Source organism: Ursus maritimus, unplaced genomic scaffold (assembly GCF_017311325.1).
Source record: "Ursus maritimus isolate PB19 unplaced genomic scaffold, ASM1731132v1 scaffold_15, whole genome shotgun sequence".
Lineage (NCBI taxonomy): Eukaryota > Metazoa > Chordata > Mammalia > Carnivora > Ursidae > Ursus > Ursus maritimus.
The window spans coordinates 55320409-55346408 of NW_024423897.1; the positions used below are offsets into that span (position 1 = coordinate 55320409).

The 26000-nt window shown below is 49.3% G+C and overlaps 1 protein-coding gene across 1 annotated transcript; it reads right to left on the reverse strand.

The window, feature by feature from the left end:
* Window positions 1-468: 468 nt before the first annotated feature.
* On the reverse strand, window positions 469-21259 carry ROPN1L (rhophilin associated tail protein 1 like). The gene is made up of 6 exons (XM_008689901.2): window positions 17818-21259; window positions 17451-17625; window positions 13757-13880; window positions 12320-12481; window positions 5183-5358; window positions 469-650 (listed from the first exon to the last, which is right to left on the reverse strand). Exons 2-6 carry the CDS (start codon window positions 17579-17581, stop codon window positions 587-589), a joined length of 657 nt encoding a protein of 218 aa, XP_008688123.1. The 5' UTR covers window positions 17582-17625; window positions 17818-21259; the 3' UTR covers window positions 469-586.
* Window positions 21260-26000: the final 4741 nt, after the last annotated feature.

A 26000-nucleotide genomic window follows, 5' to 3' on the forward strand; every position in this document is an offset into this window, starting at 1 on the left:
TGCTTGAGATTCTCTCTCCCTCTGCTCTTCCCCCTGCTCTCTCTCTCAAATAAACAAAATCATAAATAAATAATTGTCTACTTTGTTTCCTGGGGCCAGGATGCTCTTCTAGCTAGCAGATGTTCCCCAGGCCCACCCCTCCCAGAACAGATCCAGTTTCAGCAGAAGGCACTCTACCTGGGGTGGGGGGGTCTTAGGTGTGGTTGTCCGGGGAGCCAACTTCAGCATTCCTGCTGGTCAGCAGTTCCCGATGAGGACAAAGAAGAGCCAGTTTAACACGGCCCATCCTCCCTCCCTACCCTGTAGCATCCAAACAGATTGTTTTACTCAAAAAATTGTTTCCCTGCTATGAATCCTTTCCATGTAAGGGTCTTCCAGGAAACATGGTGAAGAGCAATCATTAAGTAGATCCCAGGACACACTGACCACTGAGCTTCCATTACAAGAAAAACTCACATAACACACCTCTGTGTTTAAAGACAAGCTGTATTTGTTGCCAAGGTTTTACAAAGCATTATTTGACATTAAAAAGTGTTCTTCTCTGTATTAACGGCCTCTGTCTTCTGAGTTTTCTTCTCGAGGTTTTCTAAACTTTCCTCTTCAGAACGAAGAAATCTGAAAGTCCTATCATGCCATTCTTTCTAGATTCTCTAGATTGGAAACAGATAAAGGCACTGTATTAGTCATTCCTCACAACACACAATGCAAGTTTTATGAAATGCAATTTAAAGGTTTTACCAAGAAAAACTGATGATTTCCGATCTCTAATCAGTAATTCTTAGCTCCGAAAATAAAGCATTCTGTTTTCTCATACAAAAATGGACATTTATTTCTAGGTGAAAAAATTAGGTCCAGTGAAACTCAAAGGACTGTCTTGAGTCTATGAAACTGGCATTGCCAACAGCATGTCTCTCGATTTTTCTTTTTTTTATCTATAAATACTTCTATTTCTTAAGAGATGGTGAGCATTAGTACATTTCTACTGCCAACATCCGTGGATGTAAAAATACTGAACTTGAACAATATTCATTCTCTACATCGGTGGGGGAAACGAGAACCATCTCGAGTGCTCACTATTTTCAAAGGAACATCAGTTAGTGGTCCTAAACCATATTCTACCATAAACAGCAACCATCTCTCACAGCCCCAGGGGAATCACAGGCGTTGAACAGTCTCCCGCTGGGGCTGCTTAGAGGTGAAGAACGGAATGCTAGAGAATGATGCCTGTCACTCGGACCCCTTGCTTTCCTGGGCATGAGGATTTCCCACCACGTTGGCCCCTATAGCTCTCCTCGGGCTTGCTGTCTTTGTTGTGCTAACAGCAAATGGAGGCCCAGCTGGAGTGTATTTCCCCAGTTAAGGAAGAGCCATTAACCAAGTGATAGAAGAGAAACACCAAGTGGGATTTTCTTTGGACTTTCCTTGTGAACTAATTCCTCACCCTGGGTACCAGCTAATGGTTGCAGAACAAATCTTGCCATGAACACACGATCCCAGATCCTTCTGGAAACAGGAAGGGGCCACTCCAACTTCCCAGGGGCTTCCCAAGCTAGGTCCTGGCAAAGCCACCTCCGGGTCAGCCCCCAGGGCATGCCGTCCGCCAGGGCCCCTGGTCGGCCTGCCCAACCCAGCCTGTCTTCCGGCCTGCACGCCCTCGGCTCATCAGTGCCTGTGCGACCACGAAGCCAGTGCAGGGCAGTGTCCAGCACCTTCCACTAGAGACACGTGGACGGGTCTGAAACACTCTTGGAAATGAGCAACGAGTGAATGAATGAATGAGTGAGTGAGTGAGTGACTCATGGCATGAATAAATGAATTACTGGATAGGCAAAAATCACTCCCACTGCAAAAAGAGGCCGAGTCAGCCCATTTACAAAGGTGGGTGGGGAGCGGGTGGGGACAGGGGGACTCTGGCCCGGGCCAGCCGGCCACGTGCCCACCCACTGAGCTCCGTTGCCCCATCCCGAGTGTCTTCCAAGTGCTTTGCTGCTCCATGCACTTGCTCTCAACAGACTCAGGAACTCTGTGCCCTGCTCCAGACTGGGTTATGGGGTGCCCAGGGACATTCAGGCTTTTCCTGTGAGCCCTGAGGGGACTGTCCAAGGTCCGGGTGCACAAGGCACCAGGCTCTACACCCGAGCCCCGCACCCAGCAACTAAGTGTTCTTCTCCGTTATCTTCAGCCCCTCCCTCCAGGGGCCCACCCACCTCTCCCACTCCTCTCAGTCTGTAGGGCCATCTGGGGGAGCTGGAGCCTACACTGTGTCTGCTCCCCTGTCCCCACGACTCCTCTGAAATCACCGTTGCCAAGGTCATAATGTAAGGGACAGCTCTGCAGTTGGCCACACTGGGCAGTGCTCATCCATTCCCCCCCAACCCTCTGTCCCCGGGGCACTCCCCCTCCTCCTCTTGTTCACCCCTCCCCGCCTCAAAGCCTGGAGCTCCAGCTGCCCCACCGCCAGCCTGACGTCCTCCTCATCCTGCCACATCCTGCACCCCGGGGAGGGGGTGGACTCCAGCACAGGCCTGCGCTCCCCCAGCCCGTGGGTCACCCCAAAGGCCTACCAACTCATGAGGCCTGCCCCCCTACAGGTCACGTCCTGGGAGACAGCAGCACCCGCTTGGAGCCCACGCCCGCCTACCCTTTGGGGGCAGACCTGGAAGCCTGTGGCCCACCCCTCACATCCAGTTAGCCTCCCAAATCTGGGGCAGCCCTACAGCCTCCCCCTTCTTTGTTGGGACCTTTGCAGCAGTCTCATGCCCCTCAGTGGGGGGGGGGGGAGCTTCCAACCAGAACCCACCACCCGTTTCCTTCTGTAAGTTCCTCACTGTTTCTCTGTTGTCACCAGCTGCAACCCAAACTCCCCAGGGGCTCCCGTGCCGCTCCATCTCCACCATTTGTGGGGAGCAGGCAGCCGAAGGGTCCTGTCCATCCACCAGGATGCCCTGAGCACTGCTAGGTGAGCAGACACCACCTCAGGGCCAGTGAACCAGCCCGCGTCGCGGCGCTCCATGCTCACCACATACAGTGACTTCACAGGGGGACGGACAGGGGCGAGGGAAGCGGCTTCACGGGAAGGGCCCTTTCGGAGAGGCCTTTCTGAGCAGGGGACATCGGCAGCCAGGGGAAGGGGGTGGGGTGCTCCAGAAGCACAAGTGCAAGAGCCTGAAGTGTTTAGGGGGCAGGGAGCTCGGCCTGCTTGAACCCCACAGGCCCGTGTGGCTGGCGTGCATTGAGCAGGGGACACGGTGAGTGCCAACCAGGGGAGCGAGACTGCAGGCGGGCAGGTATCAGACCCTGTGGGGCACAAAAGCCACGAAGGCATGGGTGGGAAGCCTTTGGGAAGTGGCTCGATTTATCAATTTATCGTTTGGAAGGACAGCTGGCTGCCTGCGGAGGCTGGAGCCAGGGGCAGTGGGTGGCGGGGCCATAGGAATGCAGGAAAGACAGAGGAGGTGGGATGGATTTGGGGTGGGGGAGGAAAGGGACATTATCAAGGGTCACCCACGTCTCTGTCCTGACCTCTCTATCCTGACCTCGTGGGGAGCTGGTGATGCATTTTACAGAAGGGGGAGACTGAGGAAGGAACTGTATGGAAGGAATGTGGTTTCTGCTGGGACATTTTCAGCCTGGCATGTGCACCAGACGTCCCAGTGGAAAGGTCAAGTGGGCAGTTTGATATCTGAGTCTGGAACCTCAGGGTTCACCGGCCCTGAGGAAATGGGGGTGGGAAGCAAGGCCAGCTCTGTGACAGGCCTGGGGTTCCCGTGGGAGGGGCCCAGACAGAGGGGCAAGAGGGCTGAGATTCCCAGAGGTGGGGCAGAGGGAGGGAGGGAGAGACACCGGAGATCAATGGGAGTGTCTAGGAAAGCACGTAGAGGCTGTGGTGGCCTCAGCAGCCCCAGTGTCAGTGGCACAGGTTGGATCTGGAGTCAGAGAAGGAGTCTGGGAGGAGGGGACAGGACAGCATCTACATAGCCACCCCCTGTGCTGGACCTGAGATTTGGTGCTGACACAGGAAGAGCTTGCTTGTGTCCTGACCAGGCAGGACGGAGCCAGGAGGAAGCTGGTGGAGAGGAAGGGGACAGTCCCAGAGCAGGCACAGTGGGGGTACTGCTCAGCTGGGGTGGGGACCAGGACAGATGCAGGACGGTGGTGGGTCTGGTGGTGGCATGACGCCAGGCCCCTCCTGTTGCTCCCCACTGGTGGGCAGCTGGGGATGGGACTAAAGGTCTCAGGAAAGAAAGGGGTGACTCCCTGGAAATGGGGGTGGGGGGCAGCCACAGGACAAAGGGCTGGTGAGCGTGGCTACAGAGGAGGGGAAGGTGAGCGCCCACACGGACTTCGGAGAGGGGAGGTTTGAATCCTCAAGAACGGTGTGTGTCGGGCGTGTCAGGGCACGAACAGTGTGTCCCCTGGAGGAAAAGGGCAAGTCAGCGGAGGGCACACCAAGGAGACGGAAGACTGGACGGGGGAGGGCAGGGATTCTGAAGGAGGGAGGACAGGACATGGTCTGGAAGGAATGAGGAGGTGGAGCCGAGGAGAGATGGCCACGGTGGCAGCAGGGAGTCCGGGGCCTGGGCCTGGCGTCCTGGGTGCGGACAACTTGGGAGGGCAGGAGGGGACCAGAGTCTGGCGGGGATGACAAGCCAAGTGTCCTGCCTCTGCTCCCCTGCTGTCCCGTTCTCGCGGCCCTCCCCCCTGCGGGCCGGCGGGGTCCGTGAGTCCGGTGTCCGTCCGCTCCCAGGAAGAGCAGAAGGGTACATGGAGTGGACACCCGATAAACATTCAAGGAATAAAGGTGAAGTCACAGCCTCCGCCTTCGGGGTTTTGGGACGCGCCTTCTATCTTGCTCTTTCACATGCTGTGATTTTAAACCACTGGACACACTGGACTTAAGAATCAAGACCAACTCTGGACAAGCTTGTCTCAGAGACAGGACAAAGAGAACCAGCCTGCAGTCCAGCACAGCCCTGGATCACGTGAAGAAGAGCTACCTCTTGGGGTCAGCTTTCTTGAGCACCGCTTGGGGACATCTTGGGGACATATGGAGCGCGGTGTGCATGACTCTCCCTCCCAGCAGAGGCAGGATTACCCGAAGCAAAGGTGTCTGAGAGGAGGGACAGACGGGACCTTCTCTAGGGATCCGAGCCCTGGAATTGCGGGCAGGGCTCATACTTACACAGTGTCCTTTAAATTGGCCAGATAGGATTCCGTGTCCACCTCAGGGATGTCCGAGTCCATTTTGGACAAGTAACGGTAGACGTAGGAGAACGTCTCAAACGGGATACGCGCAGGCCCGCCCTCGGGGTCAGCGGTGAGGATCTCGCACAGGTGCTTCATCGAACTGTTCAAGGACTAGAAACACCACAAACCGGGTGGGGAAACAGTTACTACCTGCAACCACTAGGAGAGCGTAAGACACCAGCAGGGTCAACGCTTGAGTGTATTTTACAGAAATTCTCCAACAAGTATGCTCTCAATCTAAATTAGGAACTAGGGATTTACACTTGCCATAAACAATGAAATAAAAAGGAAAGATTGGATCAAGATGCCTTCGGCCTGGAAAGAACTCGAATCCACAGATTTCATTTTATATTAAAATAGGAAAGAGGAAGTGTCGGTCTCCTTGAAGATGGGCCCTACACCAGCCCAGAACCCTCCAGCCCCTTCAGCGCCGTGACATACCGGGGACGGAGTGGACAGTCACCAATCGGAGGTGCCACCTGTGGAGGGGGGGGGCTCTAGGACAGATGGCCTCGTGAGCCGTCCTGACGCCCACCTGCCATCAGGCTCCAAGCAGGCTCCACTCGGGGCTGGCCCTGCTCTGGGCCTCGTCTCGGTTCCAGAAAGTACCAGACCCTGCTCCCCTGCGCTCTGTGCACCTCGCTCATGGGCCTTCTCTCTGTCTGTGTCAGTCGCCCCCACCCCAGCCTGGCCGACACCTTGACTTTCAGCCTGAAAGCCATCCCACTCCGAGGCACGCACTCAAGTGCCCGCAGACTGTCGCCCCAAGCCAGGAGGGCACGAGGACTGTACCCGGGCCCTGGTGATGTCACACGAGCCTGCATGCCTGGACCTCATCGTGGGCTCCCGCTGCGAGTCCGGGCCCTCTGCCCCGCAGAGAGCAGGCTGTCAACATTTAGAGGGCTGCACTTAGGAGAGCGAGGAAAACACAGGCGGGACTGGCACAAAGGAGAGCTTCCCGTCTGGGGAGAGTCACACACAGACCTGCTTGCCTGGGACCGTGACTGTGCGGGGAAACAAGCCTGACACCTTACGGACGCACAAACGGCCGGAGCCTCGTTTATATCTCGACGTGTCTGTGGTCCAGAGTCTGGGCGCTGCCTAGCTGGGTCATCCAAAGCTCCAGTCGCGGTGGTGGCCAGGGTTCGGGCCTCCTGCAGAGGCTCGGCTGGTGATGGCCCTGCTCCCACCCTCACCCACGACGTCACTGGCAGGTGTGCGACACACAGCAGGGCCCTTCCCCAGGAGCCCGGCCAGCTGCTCACAGTCATAGCGGAGAAGATCCCTCCTGCTTGGGGCACGGAGAGGGGAAAAGGACTAAAAGGAAGTCCAGGGGCCCAGGGAGGGTGGGTGGCTGGCCCGAGGGAAGCCCGCAGGACCGCCGCACCCCAGCGCTGTGAAGAGCCATTGGGCTGGCTTGCAGGGTGAGCTGCCCCGTCCAGGGGGTCTCCAGGCCTGGACAGGCGGGCACCAGGCCTAACGGGCCCGGGGCTCCCTATCGCCACAGCTGGGGCTCGGCGCACCTGGAAACCCACTTCCCACACTCCCTGGGACCGCTGGCCGTGGCCGTGGCAAGATGCCGGGGTGGATGGCGCAGCTCTGACATCGGTCTAACCCCCCGGGGGCAAAATGATGCTCGTCCGCAGAGCAGGTGCTTTCTCCGGGGACTCCGCCCACGCCCTCCCTCTCCGCGAGGTCCTTGAGAGGCCTTGGTGAAAATAGCGCTGCACGTTTTACGATCCATGCTCCTCGCTTGAAACTTTTCCAAGACGTGCAGTTGTGTCAACTTTTGCTTCTCCGTCCGTCACAAGCGGCAGAGTCACTGCGGGCCACGGTAGAGCCTCAGGAAGGAGGACGGCGCGGAGGCAGCTGGCGGGCAGCAAGCAGATGAGGTCTGCGGAAGTGCCAACGCTTCCAGGCGGAGGTATTTAAGGAAAACATCCATCAGACAGCCCCTGGCGTCACCGCCTTCTGCGAAGGCACAATGACGTTACTGGGGCGACATTCCTGACGCTGAGATGGGCGGCAAGTTTTATATCCAAAAGGATTCTTAAAGCAACTGGCTTGGCTTTGCCCTGCAAGCCTGTTTCCCGGACCCAGATTGCTCAGCTCCCAAGTGCTGTTGGCTGGGATGCTGTGTGCTCGCCAGCCAGGAGGCCCTCCCGGGCAAGCGCCCCTCCTCCAGCCTCCTGCCCCGACTCCCCACTCCTGGATGCCAGCTGTCCTGGGAGGTGTGGCTGCCAAGCTGCACTTGGTCTTGGCCAAGCATCTCAGCCTGAGCGGCTGTGAGATCGAGGCGGAGATGTGAGAGGAAAACAGGCCTGCAGACTCCTACTGTTTCCTGAGCATCTCGGGGGTGCCGGCTCCGTGGGATCGCTGGTTCAGAATTTTAGCTGCTCTTGTGATGACACACAGAGCCGCCTCACCCCTCCCCCAGCGCCCTTTCAGCTTGCCGGGAAGTGACAATCTGCATGAGGTCCTGAGGAACCCCTTTGTCCAGAAGAAGAGGAGGGGTCCTCGCTCCCAGCTGTGGGCTGAGGGCGCGCAGGAGGGACGCTCAGCACGTCAAGCGGGGGTCCCACCCTCAAAGTCCACTTTTAAAAAGCCGGAGGTCCTTTGCACCTACTTCCTCACCCTCCTGGGTCTTTTCTCATCTAAAACGTGGTTCTGTTCATGGACTCATGGCAGGGGAGGGTGGGAGACGGGTATCCCCCAGCTGGCTGGGACGTGGTCCTCCCAGGAAGCCAGTTCGTCCCAGCTGATGCTGCCCGCGTCACCGTTCAGGGGAGGATGCAGGGCCCCCACGTGCGAGCACAGTGAGCAGTGGAGGCATGGGGGTGGAGTGCCCACCGCCTCTCCTCTCTTCTCCCTGGGGGGACACTCAGCAGTGGAGTGACTGGCGCTGGGGGCGGGGGTCCAAGGGCATCCCTCCCACAGCAGGGGGCAGCTACTGAACAAGTCTGTGGCTTGAAGCTCCCACCCATGGGAGGGGGGTGGCTGTATCTTTTCTGTGGCCGCAGGCTAAAAGGAATGAATGAATGCTCGTGGTCACCCCAGAACGGGCTTAGAGGCCTAGCTGGGGAAGCTGCGTGGAAAGCAGGAGGGGAGCGAGCGGGGACACTGCCTCCACCACTGGGCCCCCAGGGCACCTGCGATGGGGCGGAAAGACAGCTGTGCTTGGATGATGTTCTAAGAACGCCAAGGTGAGCGCTGTTAGGAGGCTGACATTGAGAGCTTTTCAGGGTAAGAATCATTTTCGGATATCAAATGATACTAAGGATCATACTTAGGAGTTGTTATTCTCTGAGACAGGAAATGGCAGGCTCTCATTCGGTGTCCCAACCTGTGCGCGACACACGCCTGGGGCTCCAGCGTCACTAGCAAGGCCCCCCCCCCCCGCCGGTGCCAGGGGTCTGCGTTCAGATCCTGCTCAACCACTTCCAGTCCGAGTCAATGAGCCGCGGTGAGGTTCCCAGAACAGGCCCTAACCCAGAGGGGCGCTGGGCGGATTGAGAACACAGACAAAGGCTTCGAATGTTCCAGCCCACGGCAAGAACCCTAGATGTGACGCCCGTTCGTAAGCGATGTGTTTGGACGGAAGCTTGCGTTGCACACGTGCACCTTTGCCACTGCACACGGGGACACGTTCTTGTGATGAACAAAGTTCGGTGCTTCTCAGAGCCTCAGAGTCGGGCTGGTGATTTGTCATCATGGACTTTCTCGGTCAGTGCAGGTGGGGGGGGGGGTTGGGGGACTTCCTTCTCAGTTGTTTTTTTTTTAATAAAAAAAATCTTTGCGCTTAAAAAACAAAGCAGAGGATTTTGATCCATGGCTTTAATGCTTAGGATCGTTGCTGGGGGTGCAGAGATGTAAAGACAAAGGTCACAACATACAATGTTATCATTCTGCCAGGCAAGCGCCGCACAGCTTGGGAGAAGAGGCCAGGAGTCACACCCACCCCACATCCCACCTGCCCGGGGCAGCCCACACCGCCCCTTCGCCCCATTCCTAGCTCCCAACACCATAAGCAGAGCGGCGCTCTCGGTGCTCCCGGGCTCCCAGGACAGAACGGACTGCAGGCTCCAGGGGGTTGGGGCACCTGCCTGTTGTGTTCACTCCCTCCGAATCTTCATAACAGGACCCAGCCCAGAGCAGCGCACAACAAACACTTGTGGAGGGAGAGAGGGAGGGAAGAGAGAGAGAGAGGGAGGGAGGGAGAGAGGGAGGGAGGGAGGGAGGAAGGAAGGAAGGAAGGAAGGAAGGAAGGAAGGAAGGAAGGAAAGGAGGGAGGGATACAGAAGACTGAAATGTAATCAGAGGTTCTAGCCTTTGTAGAGACCTTAAGCTCAGTTCATCTTGACCAGTGACCGTGAAGAAACATTTAAGAGCACAGAGAATGCATCTGCCACCAGCCATGCAGAGGCCCAGGGGTGAAGGAAGCAGAAATAAGTCCACTGTGTTGACAGAGCAACCAGATTCCAACGTAACAGAAATCCTACGTGGAAAAGTGAATGGGCAGTGATCCGTTGTAAACGACTCATCCTGCATTTCGCTTCTCCATTTCCTCTTTTTTGAAGGTTTTTTTAAAAAGCATAAAGATAGGGGCACCTGGGTGGCTTAGTCGGTTCAGCGTCCGACTCTTGATTTCGACTCAGGTCATGACCTCAGGGTCCTGGGTTGAGCCCCGCATTGGGCTCGGTGCTCAGTGGAAAGGGCTTGAGATTCTCTCTCTCCCCCTGCCCCTCTCCACCCCTCTAAACAACAACAACAACAACAACAACAACATAAAGATGAATGCTAAGATGCCAAACTACACCAAAATTGTCACCTCGTCACCTCCAAGTCACAGCTCTGTGCTGGTGTACCCCCAAGCTGCCCCGGCCAAAGTGGGCACACAGTGGCTTCCCCCATCCCGGCCCGGCCGCCCCAGGGCTGTTTGCACTAGGGGCAGGAGTGGGGGGCAGGCCAGGGCAGAGCCGACACCCCCACTCCTGACACCTCCCTGCTCACCCTTTCCCCAACTCTCCCCCAACACTGACACGGTCAGTGAACCAGAGGAGCCCTTCCCCAATGGCCTGGCCTCAGAGCCCACAGCAGACACGACTATCGAGGTGGCCCAGCTAGGGGACAGGCCAGGACCCCGCACTGACCAGCAAGGACGAGAAACAGTAGAGAAGGAAAGGAGAGGCACGTTTGCGGCTTTCTTGTCCTTTCCCCAGGGTTCAGTCCAGAAGGTGACCAAATGTCTCCACCTAGTGTCCCACACGACACACGGACAGGAAACCCTCTCTCTTGCTCTGACTTGCTTTTAAATCCAGCACTTACTTTTCATGATTGGGGAAGTAAACATTACAAAGACGGATCCCCAAAATATGAAATATTCTTTCTCACCACTGCTCCAAATCAAAATTTCACAGCTAAGTTTAAAGGCACAAACCACAAACATGAATTCTAATATCAGATATTCATGTTCTAATACTGAAATCTTGCTTTCAGAGTTCCAGCTGAACAAAGCAACGTGAAATTATGTTCAGTAGGTACATCTGTTTTTGTCCTTCCCACCCCAACACTCCACTCCCCTGGTTACACGTGAGCTCCACTTTGCTGCAGGACAGTCCCCGGCACAAACCAGCCCAGCGCAGCAGTCTTCTCTACGCTGACGGAAACACGGCCTTCCGGCACTTACATGACTCATTATGCAGCAACCAGCCAGCACCTGGCTTTCCAGGGGTTTCTGCGTTTCTCACTGCGGCCATTAATAGAACCAGTAAATGGTGGTCTAGGCACAGAGTGGATATTACACAGCAGAGGCAAAGAATGACAGACAGCAGTCTGTGATAAGGCAGACGGACAGGGATGGAAATCTAACCAGGGATGAGTGAAAGTTCCAGAAGATGACTAACCACAGACTCATCTTTTCATAAAGTTAAAACCCATGCAAATTAAATACCGTATTTCTTGGGGGTATGTATGTGGCCCACAGGAAGCAGGAGATTTGGGACCGGGTTGCTTCACGGGAGGCAGGGGGATGGGATGGAGGAAGACAGCGCAGGCAGTCACGTCTGTGTGTCCGTGATCATGTAGGGTTCCTGGAGGTTTCCTACACAACGTGACCTCTAAACGTTAACATCGGAGCTGAGTGTGCGCCATGAAGCGAGGACTGTGAATTATCTGCGGTCCAAAGATGGAAGGGAGGGGGTGAAACCACCGCCCAGCTCTGCAGTGAAGGGAGCCCCTTCTAAAGCCCATTCTTCACAAGTATAAAGCAGTAACGCTCCCTTCGCTGGACCCCTGTGTCGCACACAGAGACTCAAACACTGGAATTGGAGAGAGAGCTTCCAGATTCCCAAAGAAGTCCTGCCATATCCTCATGCCCCAGCCCTGCCCTTCCCGGCCCTCCTTGGGAACTGGAGGGCCATCTCTGTCTTCACTGCCAAGGGTCACACTTCGACATCATCAAAGTCGCACTATATCTGTTGGCTACTGATACATATTTTAACTCAAATATAAAATAGTTTTATGCCTCTTCCCATAGATGAGGAAAACATAGTATCTGTTTACCAAGTGATGTGTGGGTCAATAAAAAGTCACTGATGCATTCTCTTCTATCACCTAAATGCACTGTCACAGTATCTATACATTTTACCTACTGTTAACAATTCTAAAATTGAAGCATTCCTAAGTATTTAATTTCTGCAAATTAAAGTAACTGTGAGCCTATGGGGCACCTGGGTGGCTCAGTCCTTAAGCGTCTGCCTTCGGCTCAGGTCATGATCTCCCGGTCCTGGGATCGAGCCCCGCATCGGGCTCTCTGCTCAGCAGGGAGCCTGCTTCCCCCTCTCCCTCTGCTGCTTTCACACTCTCTCTCTCTCTCTCAAATAAATAAAATCTTAAAAAATAAAATAACTGTAAGCCTAAAAATACAGCAGGCATCTGAAAAAGAATTGTTTCTCTCCAACAAAGTAACTAAAGTCATAAAAGTGTTTTCTGCGGTTACTGAAACACCTACATTACTTCTACGCCAGGCCTGTGACCACAGAGAATTATTCATATGCTACTTGTAGGTACGTACCCCACCAAGCATGCTACATCCGAGCGCTAAAAATTTTATCCACTCGATTTTGTCCTCGCAGGGATCCAGCTGCAACAAAGCCCGGAAGTTCTCCATCGGCAGGCACAGATTTTTCCATTTCTGCTGTAGGTCCGCTAACTCCACATACTGCTTGTGGCTACACTGTAGAGAAAACACCGTATGAGAAAATGTGTACGTTTTTAAGTCTTTAAGTATTTTTTTTTTAAGTTTTAAAAACCTGTGAAATACTATAATGCTTATGAATAAACAGATCCCAAGGGCCGAACCACATCCCGGGCGATGTGCTCTGGGTCCGCAACACGGTTAGCCCTGGGAGAGCCGGGCGGGGAAGGTGTGCGGTGGGAGGGGCGCCAGGCAGGGAGGGGCGGGAAGCCGGTGTTGGCCTGTTTTACTTCTCAAAAGGAAAAAGGGCCTGTGACGCAAACACGGCATGATGTGACGACTGAGTCCAACGGTCATACGTGTACTGGCTACAGGAGTCTCTGTTGTCTGTGCGAAACACTTCACAACAAATGATAACTTCAATAAATAAAATACAAACATTTAAAATCCAGCCTGCTCAATGTGTTCACAGTTAAATGCAAGAAATCTTAAAATTGAAAATTGATTCACTCCTTCCATTATTTTAAGCAATCTGTGAAAACGGGTAACGGCGGCGATCTGCTAGCTGCATGCTATGTGAAAAGCTCTGAGCAATTTGAGCATGTTTTTTCCCAAGCTACCCCTTCCAATGGTGATTCATTTTCCCTTAAGATAGAGAAAACCATGGAATAATCCTACCTGCAGAAGTCAATGTATCACAGGAGCACGGTACATCAAAATGTATAAGGGGGACAAACCACTTCAAAGATCACGGTTATACCACTGATGTCACTTTTAGCAACACAACCCGGTTGTTAGGAATGCCAGGCCTGGCTGGGTGGTACCGTCCCTATCAACTCGGTTCTCTAAAAGCAAGGTGGTGGGGCGGGTGAGGACGGGCCCCGGGCTCTTGGGCGAGGCTGTGCCAGGCTCTCTGGACCACAGCGCTCACCAGACGCCAAAGGACGGTCTGTCATTCAGATGAAGGTGGCAACACATTATTTCTTTGGCATGTATGCAATTTTATGAACATATTTCAAGAAGAGACTTGCAGCCCCCATTTTTGGAGCTGAATTTCCAGACCTCTAGTCCAGCAGCATCTAGTGTTTTAATTTGGTATTTAAAAGCAATTATATTTCACTTGCCTATAAATTCTAATCACAAATAGCTATTTTGGGTTCTTCAGACTAGAGAAAGGACACTGAGTACAACAGATTCCACCTCTGAAGAAATCTGGCAGGCCCAGCAAAGGTGAGCCAGCGTGCATGTCACGCGACAATGCAGCGGCCACGCTTTAGCTCATGACGTGGACGGAGAACAGAGACCCCCTCCTACCTGCTTGTGCAAAACTTTCAGGAGTCCTTGAGTCAGGCCTGTGTCAATTTTCTGAGTGGCCACGGGCATCTCGATTCTGTCTTTGACAGGAAGTGGATCTCCTCTGGACAAAGCTGAAAAATACCTAACAGCAACAGACATCATTGAAGGCTCATCGGAACCCAGAAAGCACTGGAATTCATGTGGGTTCTTAACCGAGCCGTGAGCATGACCATGCCTGGGACACGTCCAGGGACACCAGAGTCCGAGGGCCGGGCTGCAGTCCTGGCTCCTCCACTCAGCTCTCCAACTTAACCCTCTCTGCATGCCTCAGTTTCTCTGCAAAGCCGATAATGGCAGTCCCTGTCGTAGGGCTCCTAGGAGCAGTGAGTTCAAGCTACAGCAGGCTGGACATGCTGCTCGGCCACCAGGCCATCGAGGGTCTCCTGAAACATGTGCTATTCTTATCAATCACACGCTAGGAGGGGTCCTGGAATGCTGCCAAAAGAGGCAGGAGATTTGGGATGGCAATGACTCAGGGGCAATGTCATGGTCCAGTCATTCTACTTTGACAGTTCGTGTTTGGTCTTCCCTTTGCTTGGCCTTGCTGATTTCCAAGGGGGTTGACTTCAACCATCTCTGTGCAACCCCACAGCATCCCGGATCAGCAAAGTCACCTCTCTGCTCTGCTGGGGACCAACACCTCCACTCCACGACTGTCAGATGCCACCCTTCCCCCACCCTTCGCTTTTCCTGCCTGGTATTTTTTTTTTTTTTTTATTAATTTGCTTTAGTATTTTTTTTCCCCCTTAATTGTTCCTTTCTGGGATGCAGATAGTGGTGCTGATGCTGGGGGCTAGAGGGGAATGGAAACAGTTTAGGGTAACAAGTCAGGAGGGGGCACACACCGGCTTCTGGCTCGTGTGTGCTGAAGCCACATCATTTGCGACTCTAATGACTAACACAACAAAAAGAAACAATATACTCAGGAAAACGAATAGGAAATCATCCCTCAGAGCCACAGGCCATGATGTAGAAGATACGAATAATTAGAAACATCTCTGATTATGTACCAAAGACAGCTGTTGATAAATAGATATTTGATAGGCTGAAAGAAATGATAAACCTTCATCCCCTTTTCTCTCTCCATCCACATTTTGTTGACTTAACAGTTTGAGGGAAAGTCAAAACAAGGGCGGCAGTGTGGGAGACAAAGGTGAACAGGAAGATCTAAGGTGACAGGGGCAGGGAGGGGGCATGGGGACTTAGTTTTGCCATATTGCTCCTAATTAGGGTTTTCACCTATTCCAGGAACTTTATTACTCCTCCTCACCGATCGAACCACAGCACCTAAAGCACTGGTTCCCAACAATTCTCCCACCCTCTCCCCAGGAAGGCACTGGCAATTTCTGGAGACATTTTTGGTTGTTACCAGAGGGAGTGACTGGTGCTACTGGCCTCTAGTGGGTACAGGTCAGGATGCTGCTAAGGGTCCTACTATGCTCAGACACCCCCACACCCCACCTTCCCCCCACACATGCCCCCCCCCAAGCAATTATCTTGTCCAAAGTGTCAACAGTGCCAAGGCTGAGAAAGCCTGCATTAGGGGTGAGCCCCCTGGTGCCAATGCCCTGGAGGGCACTGGACCAGTGCTGTTCCTCTTCCTGGGATGCCCTTGCCTTGTCTCAAAGACCAATTCACCCTCTTCTTTTTTTTTTTTTTAAGATTTTATTTATTTATTTGACAGAGACAGAGACAGCCAGCGAGAGAGGGAACACAAGCAGGGGGAGTGGGAGAGGAAGAAGCAGGCTCATAGCAGAGGAGCCTGATGTGGGGCTCGATCCCATAATGCCGGGATCACGCCCTGAGCTGAAGGCAGCCGCTTAACCGCTGTGCCACCCAGGCGCCCCACAATTCACCCTCTTCTGAGCAACATCCCTCCCTAACAGATTCTCCTTTGTGACAGCTGGGACACATCTGAGCCCAGTTCACACACACTGGTTAGTGAATAATGCTTGCTTTTTCTCCTAAACTCCAAAATAGAGTTGAAAATTGAGAGAAATTAGGTGCATGGAACATCTAGAAAGTTCTCAATTAAGCCTTTTAAATTAAAGTGAAGCTTAAGTTAAAATAACTTAACGTCCCAAGAAAAAAAAGTGATTCAATCTTGGAATGTTCTGTTGACTACAAATAAACTCGTATGTCCCATCTTTTACTGATGTTTGAATGATGGTTAAAACCAGAGGCTGTAATTTTTTTGGCAAGAACCTTGAGAGAATCTCTCAGAAGCAACTGACAGAAGTGCTGTTACAAGATGAAGCACTGGATTAATAAGCAGCCTTATGTGGTGGGTTCAGTAAGGGCCCCAGAGTTATCCAGGTCCTAATCCTGGAAACTGTGGATCTTATTTTGCATGGTGACAGGGACTTTGTAGATGGGAGAGAGGATTCTGGGATGGGAAAATTACCCGGAATTCTCTTGATGGGTCCTAAATGCAATCACAAGTGCCCTTGGAAGAGGAAGGCAGAGAGAGAAACTTGAAGGTGCCACACTACTGGCCTTAAAGATGGAGGAAGGGGCCATGAGCCAAAGAATACAAGGAATGCAGCTCTGAAAGCTGGAAAAGGCAAACAAAGGATTGGATTCTCCCTAGAGCCTCTGGAGAGAAGGCCTGACAACATGACTTTAGCTAGGTGAAGCAGTTCCTGGACTTTTGGCCTCCAGAACTGTAAGAGAATGCATGCCTGCTGTTGTAACCCAGCCAATTCTGTGGTTGTTCTAGCTGCCACGGGAAACTAACCCACCTTGCTTATACAGTTTAGAGAAGGTCAGTGAAATCTGACATGCTAGTTACTAAAACATTTAATTTTTAAAATTTTATTTATTTGTCAGAGAGAGAGAGTGCGCAAGCATGGGAAGCAGCAGGCAGAAGGAGAGGGAGAAGCAGGCTCCCTGCCGAGCAGGGAGCCTGGGATGTGGGGCTCGATCCCAGGACCCTGGGATCATGACCTGAGCTGAAGGCAGAAGCTTCACCAAATGAGCCACCCAGGTATCCCAAAACATTTAATTGTATACTGGTTCTTGTGATCATAAAATTGAGTTTCTAAGTCTGTCAAAAGGGGCAAAGACCTTTTCTTTCAAAACCAAATGGGTTTATTTTAATGGCTCTAAGGTCTGTTAACTTTGTAACCTTTAAATTACAAATGTCTGTTCCTGAAAATAGGATGTTTGTTGCAAGAAACAGTGAAGGCTCATTTGCCTTCTGTGAACTAAGCTGGGCAAAGTTTAACCCTATTAGCAGCCTTGGGATAATTACCCCAATATGACCTTGGTCGCTTTGGTTCTAATGAACTCAACCAGGTACCGAACCCTGTGAGGATTCTCTAGGATGAGGAACTTAGCCTTACAAGATTCCTTCTTATAAAAATCATTTGACAAATAAAATAAAGGGACTGTAGTAGTTTGATTTTATAACAATGCAGAAACCTTTTACCCAATACATTGCTTCGTAAGTGTTAGTCTGAGTAAGTACCACTCTCCGTAAAGGAGTTGTCATTACTTTGTGAGAAAGTGAGCATTTTCGCAGTCATCCATGGGAAGGTCAATCAACCATAATGCTTCCTAGACCCCACCAAAGCGTCGGAGCAGTGCTGCAGGGGGGACGGCAGGAGGCGCGAGCCGGCTGGCGGACCGGCCGGCCATCCGTGGCGCTTACCCCGCGGACCACTGCAACACGTCGGCGGGCTGGGTGCGGATCGCAGCCTTGGTGAACTGCTTCAGGATGTCCGGCAGTTCCGGGGGAATGTGGATCTGCTGCGCGCAGAACATGGTGTCAGGAAGCGGCATCGCTCCCTGCGGACCGGGACCAGGCTGGGAGGAATCAAGGTGCTCTGCGTGGAGGGGGAGGACGGGCCCGTAAGCCTCGGGGCGCGGGCGCACCTCAAGGGCCGGGCCGCCCTGCCTCCCCCGGATTTGGAGCCTGGAGGGGGGACTGGGGTCTGTGGCGGGGCCGGGCTCCCGGGCTTGGGGGCTGGCCAAGAGGCCGGCTTCGCGAGGTCCGGGCGGCCGGCCGGGACTCTCACCCGCTCCTCCTCGGGCTCCACGGAAAGCGAGGGCCAACTGCCCCTTCTAGCGACAGCCGGGAAGCGCCAGCGGCAGCAATTGTTGCACAGAGGTATCCAGGCAACCGGGACGCCTGAGGGCCCCGCCCCTTAGCTCCGCGCAGGCGCACACGCCTCGGGCCGAGGCCAGGCCGGCGCGGGCCTGGGAGGCAAAGCGCTTGCGCAGTGTGGCTCTGGCTCCTTCTGCCACTAACTGGTAGTTAAGGGCTTCAAGAGCTGAACGTTTCACTTACAAAAGGACCTTTTGATCGATTTCCCACTGTCAAATGTGAAGGGCGAGTTCACAAAGGACTCCCCCGATTCCCCTTACTCTGGCTACGTGAAGCTTAAGTACGAGATGACTCAGTTGTCCTCGGTGGGAAGCCGTTAAAATCATGGGGGCTGGTCGGTGCAGGTAGCACAATCCCCCCCCCTCGCCCCCCCGCCGCCAAGAAGGACCTTGGCCCTCCTTCCTCCACGGCCTCGTTCATCCTGCACTAGCCCCTGTCTATGCAGCAAACCGTCCCAGTCTCCAGACCTTCACACGTGTTCTCATTGTCCACTCGTTCTTCGATTTAAGAGCCACTCAAGAGTTCAGATAGTGGGAGATTTTCAGCTCAAGGAAGATTGTTTAACTTGTTTTCCTAAGTAAGATGGAATGGTTGAGCCTGATTGGGTCTAGAAGGACATAAGTCCCGTCTTCTACAATAGCTTTGGGACGAAGGGTAGAACTGCTTCGTTTGGGTAAATCCTGACCAGGGCAGCATACAAGGTGTGAATCATAGCCGTGGCTACCCTCAAACCCACTCTGAACGAATAACGCTCTGAAGCCCGCCTTCCCCTGCTCACCTCTAGCCAGGAAGATGGAGAACTACAATGAGCTATTGCCAGGAGGAGTCAATGACAAGCCCTTCCTCCTGCCCTAGAGGCATCACCCCTATGACTCCAAATTAACAGCACTTCCAAATTAACAGCACTAGCAAAAACTGAAAACAGTCACTATTTAATGTTGATACAATATGAGAAAACAAGGAATCTCATACAGTAATGAGAGAAGAGTATTAGTACATTTGTGGGGCCATGTGGCACTATATTTTGATGACTTAGCAATAGACAGATTTATCCTACAGAAATACTAGCCTGAGTATATAATGTGCACAAAAATGTTTACCAAAGCACATAATAAAATGGGTAAACTAATTGTCTTTCATAAAACTTAACTCGTAATCTTATCCACACAACAGAATACAATTCAGCCAGAATTTTAAAATGAGGTAGTTACTTAAGTATTGACATAAAAAAGATGTTCAAGAAATATAAAGCGAAAAAAAGCATCCCATAGAGCAGAGTCCGTGAAAACAGGAGTCCGTGAATATGTTTACCCATAGCACATTCTGGAAGCAAACACTAAACTCCTGACAGTGGTTACCTCTGGAGAATGGCACATGGCTTTCAGGTTTTATCTTAACCATATACACATTATTTTGATTCTGATTCATCCATTTATTTACGCAAGAGTATTGAATGCTAAATATGTCCCAAGAACTGTTGTGAAATATACTAGTTATTCCCATATAGTTTTAAAAAAAATGTTCTGAAGCTTACATTCAAGTAGGGGAAAACATACAAATATAAATAAGACAGGAACCCCATATGCTATGTTAATACATATGAGAGATAAAACAGCAGAAGAGTCAGGAATGCTCCAGTAGCTGCAATTTTAGTTAAGCCTAAGAACGACACTTCAGTAAAAAATGAAGAGCTTGGGGAGAGCCTAGATGAAGAACATTAAGGCACAGCAAGCAGCAAGTACAAAGGTCCTGAGGTCTGACCTGTTCTGGAAGCAAGGAGGCTGCCTGGAGCACAGTGAGCCTTAAGGCTATTGTGAACTTGGGACTCGAGTGTTATGATTAGTTAGCTCTCTGAGTAAAGGACTAATGTGAGCTTAGATCTGAACATGATCACTCTAGATCCCATGCTGAAAATAAATGGAAGAAAGACAAGAGCATGGGCAGAGGCCAGGAGCGCAGGAGAAACTGCAGTGACCCAGGCAGGAGGAAGATGATGGTGCTTTGCACATGGATGGGAGCAGTAGAGGTGGTGCAAACGTAGCCAGAATCTGTTTCATTTTTGAAGACTTGCTGTCCAATTGTATGGGAAGTGTGGGAGAAAAGCAAGTGTCAAAGGTATTACCAACATTTTTTATTTAGCAAACTTGAATCCATCCAATTGTTTACCAATTGAAAGGGAGACATTTGAGAAAACAGATTTGGGGTAAGGGCATCATGAGTTGTGTTTTGGACCTGCTAGGTTTGAGATGTCTGGAAGAGTCCACATGAACAGGTATCTGGAGTAAATAAATATGTGAGTGATCAGCATATAGATGGCCTTTAACACTGTGAGAGTGAGTGAGATCACCAAGTCAATGGGTGTAGGCAGAACCGAGGTCCCAGCTAAGAAGGAACCGGATCATTTAGTGGTGGCCATTCATAACCTTTACAGGGGCAATTCCAGCAGAAAAGTGGAGCAAACACCTGACTGTACCAGCACTGGAAAAGGAGAGGAAAAATTGGAAAGAGTACAGATAACTGTTTGAAAGGCTTTGCTGGAAAGGAACGTGAAATGGAGCAGCTGAAGGAGTTAGTGGGGTCGAGATTTTTCTTGTGGAAGAAATGACATAACTTCTGAATGATGGGAATGCCCCAACACCACTTATGAGGGAGAGGGAGAACTGCAGAGCAGTGCCTCGAGCAGGTGAGTACTGTGATCTAGTGAGCCTGTGCAGGGTGGGGGGACGCAGGGATGGCACATGGGCCTTGGGGGCAGTGTGCACACAGGGCACTCACACTGGAGGGATGTGCATGGCCTGCACAGTCTGGTGAGCACATGGGTGCAGGTGCAGGTATGAGGGTAAATGTAACAGTGTGAACTTGTGAAGACTTGTTCTGATTGCTTCTGTCTTCTTGGTGAAATAGAAATGAAAAGTCATCAGCCAAAAGTGAGAAGGGGGTACTGTGAAGAAAGATAAGGTATGAAATGATCCCTTAAAGAACATGTATGAACACTGGTATTACTTTCTGAAACCGAGATGTATTAACATGCAAAGAACCGTACAAATTTAAAATGTACAATTTAAGTTTTAACATACGTATGCATGTCAAACCAGAAGCACATTGAGATAATGAACACATCATCCCATTTCTTTATACCCCCTTGAAATTCCTCCAAGCCCCTTCCCACCAATCTGTAGGTCTGCTTTCACTTAGCATTGAGACTTGTCCATGCTGTATATATCAATTGGTGTTTTTTTTTTTTAAGATTTTATTTATTCATTCGACAGAGAGAGAGACAGCCAGTGAGAGAGGGAACACAAGCAGGGGGAGTGGGAGAGGAAGAAGCAGGCTCCCAGCGGAGGAGCCCGACATGGGGCTTGATCCCAGAACGCCAGGATCACGTCCTGAGTCGAAGGCAGACGCTTAACGACTGAGTCACCCAGGCGCCCCTGGTGTTCTTTTTTATTGCTCTCATTGCATGGATGATCATTTATCTATTTACCTGCTAATGGGCATGTGGACTGTTTCCAAACTTGAGCTATTACAAATAGCGCTACTAGGAACGTTCACGTATGAGTCATCACATGGACTTACTTTTTGCTTGGTCAGTAACTAGGAGTGCTAAGTACTTATTGTAATGTTTTCACAACTACCCAACTATTTCCCAAAGTAGTTATACCACTTCACTTTCCCTCCAGGAGAGCATGAGAGTTCCAGTTCCTCATACCCTCACCAACACATGGTATATGGTATTTTTAATTTCAGTCATTCTAACAGATCTGTGGTGGTAACTCGTGGTTTTAATTTGTTTTCCTAATGGCTAATTATGTTAACAGCTAGCTTCTCATGTGCCTATTTGCCATCTGTATATCCTCTTTAGTGAAGTTTAAATATTTTGCCCATTTTTAAAATGGGCAAATGGATCCTCTCAAACTACTGAGTGTTGAGACTTCTTTTTCTATTCTGAGTGCATGTCTATTATCAGAAATGTTTGGCAAATAATTCCTGCCATTCCAAGGCTTGTTTGTTGTCCTCTAAACCACATATATCAAAGAGCAGACATTTTCAATTTTGGTCATGTCCAGTTTATCAAGTTTTTCTTCTATGGACTGTGCTTTTGGGTTGTTATCTAATCTAAATCTTTGCCTTACCCAAGGCTGAACATTTTCCCCTTTTTCTTCTAGAAGTTATATAGTTTGTGGTTTCATGTTTAGGAATATAACCCATTTGAGTTAATTTTTGCATATGTTGAGATATGGATCAATTTTTATTTTTGCATCTGAAGGTCGAATTATTCCATTGTTCAACTTTCACACCCTTGTCAAAAATCAACTGTCCATATACAGTGGGTCTATTTCTGGACTCTCTGTTCTGCTCCATGGGTTCAGTGGATCTGTATAACCAGAAGAGATTGCTACAACTGAGCAAAGAACAAAGGAGTTACTGAAGGGGGTTCCCGGCATAAAGCTTCTTGGCCTAAGAGTTACTGAACAAACACGGAGAAGCAGAAAGACACCGTACTGTTACATATGTAAAAAGAGAAATTTTAAGATGATGATTAAACCGTATAAACCAGTGTAAAGGGGACCTCCTCTCCCCAGGTTTCTGGCTGTCGCTGAGTGAAGTACACCGCAGGAGGCTGGAGAGGGGCCTGGGGCGTGGCGGAGGACAGTAGAGTGCCCAGGGGACCCTGCTCTGTATTCCTCGGGGCATTCTAGTCATACCTGGACTAGAACCTTCTGCTCATTTTTCTGGCCTTTTCCACTCTAAAGGGCTCCTTGAAGGCAGACACCGTACCTCGACTCAACTATAGTGCTCAGCACAGTGTGGGAAAGAAAACAGACACCAAAACCAAACCACTGTGGGAGGAGGAGGGGAGAGTGTTACCTCCTCAGATCCTTAATCCACTCGTGCTATCAGTGTTCTTTGCAACAAGAGTGGCTGTACACCATGGGGTGTGAGGGGGAATTACTGGCCACGTTCTGAGATCCACCATGCAATTTCCTTTGCTGCGAAACTTCAACTTCACAGATTACAGATGCCCTATGGTTCAAACAGCATTTCGCCTACCACCACTGCATTGAAAATAAAAATGCACTTGATTAAAAAGATATCATTCAGTTTTGAACCTAGAAACAAAAGAATCTGTTCATAAGGGGGACTTAGGAAGAAAAAAAGCTTCATGCAATTCTTTCTTTTTTCTCTGAGATTTACCGTCAACTACATAAAATGGACTTGGCTGGTTTTACTCCATTCCAAGTATCCGCTTAGAGAGAAAACCTTTGGCACGTGGATCTTGTAGACGGTGTGGAAGTGGGCAGCATCTTGCCTGCAGCGCGGGAAGAGGGCCTTCCACTACTCCCAGTGATGATGGTCTCTTAGTACAGTGAGGGGACAAAGGGGAAGGGATATGTTCTCTGCAACTATACTTTAAAACTTAGAATAGAGGAACTATAATCACATGTAACTTAGTTCTTTTTCTTATGTAACTATTAAAAAAATACCTAAATCATCTACCTATGCTGATTACTAATGCACATTTCTGTAATTCTGAAGCAATCTTGCAACAAAGCAAAAACAAACCAAAAAAACTAGGCTACAACTAACATTCACTTTATTCAATTTTGTTCTCTTGACTTAGAAGGCAACAACCAACCACATAAAAAAAGGGAGCATTTTAGAATATATACACATAAAATTGGTCTGGGTATTTAAGGTGTTTGCTTTAATAGAAAATTGATGTCCCAAATAACTAAGTGTTCTATTTACCCTCTAAGACAGTCATTCTTCCTAGGCCTTACAGCCATTACATTTCCATTTACAATACTACTTTACTCTCATGACAGAACTAGGCACTCATATAAAACAGATGGGAATGAAAAAAGATATACACTGTCCTAACTCTGTTGTATTCGTGCCAAGCATATTGCTGGAGATTTGAATGAAACCCTTACTCAAAATGGCTGCTTTTAAAAAATGACATAGGGCAGTAGGAGGGTGAGAAGGAAACGTGCCCAAGGGGGAAATTAATAAGGAGATACAGACAGCCCAGCTGAAGGAGTTAGAGAATCTCCACACATGAGGTTTTAATAATACTTCGGTGGCAAGATATTTTACTTTTGTCTCTTCCCACTGGGAACTGAGCAGGCAACATTCTAAAGGAGTCTTTTAAACATAATCATTTAATTTTACAATGTGTAAAACTGGTCACAGTAAGAAGAGAGCTTAAAATACTCAATCCTGAAAGTGAGAATAAGTAGCTAACTTGTGAAGTTGAAAAAATGCCAGTGTTCTTAGACTGGCGCTACATTCTCATGCGTGTGTGTGTGGGGGGGGGGGTTGTAAACACAATACAATGGAGAAATGTCCACTGCTGCTTTGTTTTCAAAGTTATGAATTCAACCTAAATTCAAGAGTTACACTTTAATAATAGAATTTGCCAATACAGAAATGACATCTCTAAGACCAAATCATTTAAGAAAAAGTTATTCTCTATTACTTTGAATAAGGGAAAGAAAAAACACAAGACAAGAATCCACAGTAATAACAGCTATATTAGATGTTGAAATAAAAATTACTTTTTGTTTACATCTGGAATTGAGATGTCCAATTTCCACTGTTTCTCCAGCAAACTAACAGGAAAAAAATCACCTAAAAACACGGAACTTTTTTAAGGCTAGCTATACATAAATTTCACATTGGCATTTTCTTCAGTTTTCACCTCAACTATTAGTATTTAATAGTTTAAAAATCAAAACATAATTTGCTAATGAGGAACAACTGCACACTTCATACTATGACCATTTGAAAACTGGTCATGCGAAACTAACTCCCAAATGTTGATTTGTCTTCAATTTATAAACAGTTAAAAATAAAGCAAAAGGGTCTTTCCTAATTAACTTACTTGAAGACTGTTTTAGCCCAATGTAAAATGAAGCAAAACTATGTTATTATAGGAAAAAAAGAGAAATCTACAGGAAGAAGGGCAGCAATACTAGTACTTTCTGAACTGGACGTTTCAAATGCTTATAAGACTATCGGTTAATACTAAAATCCTGATGCGACCCATGTAAATATTATGCCAGCAAATGCTTTCCTTACGGAAGTATTCATCTGATCGAAAAGAGGACAAAGCACAACTGAAAACCAAGAGGAAATCCTTAAGTACAACAAGATAAAGTTATCGCCAGTGAAATGGAGGGCAACTTTCGGCCATTCATACACATTCATATATATGTTCGGTTTTTTTGTTTTGTTTTTTTATAAAATATCTGATAAGATTCATTTAAAATTCTGTAGAATAACAATTTTTAATCTTTTATGGTATCTGCCTAGATCTCTTCCTGGTAAAACAGATAAAGGTGTTCCAATGACTTTATATCAAGATCTACAAATTCTCTGAAAAATTAAAAAAGAAATTTAAATTAATATAATCAAGTTATATGCCCAATCGATAATATTTTTCTCCCAAAGAGAACAATTTATATAGACATACACCACGACAAGTGGCATTACATTTTAAAATGCTCCTAATTTTTTAAAGTAGGACTAAATTTCTAAGTAAAGGTAGGGCTAGCAAAGACTTTATTTCAAATACAAGAGAAAGGACTGCTACAAAGTGCCAAAAAGTGTAACACTGAACCCTATGTCAAGCTTTTTTTTTTTTTTTTTTTTTTTGATACTGAGGTTTTAAGTATATTTTTAAAGTAAAGTAATCACCACTTCAGGAAAAATTGTTGAAATATAAAACAACCAGAACATGTTTGCTTTTTTGGTAGCTTATGTTTGGCTGACTTTAATATTTAAAAAATCTTCAGATTAGAGTCTACAGATTTTAATACTATATGGAAACTCTTTTAAGAGTTCTTGAAGACCTATGCTGTCCATTTTCTCTGAGAACTTCTAGGTTATCATTCAAAAGCAAACACCACCCTTAAAATATACCATTACCATTAAATACTTGGATTGTGTGCCCATGTTCTATTTGTCTAAACTTCTTACTCGAAGCTTTGGTTAGAAGGGGAAACCAGATTTATAAGTGTTCAGTTTTCTGAGATTTTACAGCACATTTCCAATTAAATACATTCTTCACTCCTATGTTAAAAGGCCAGC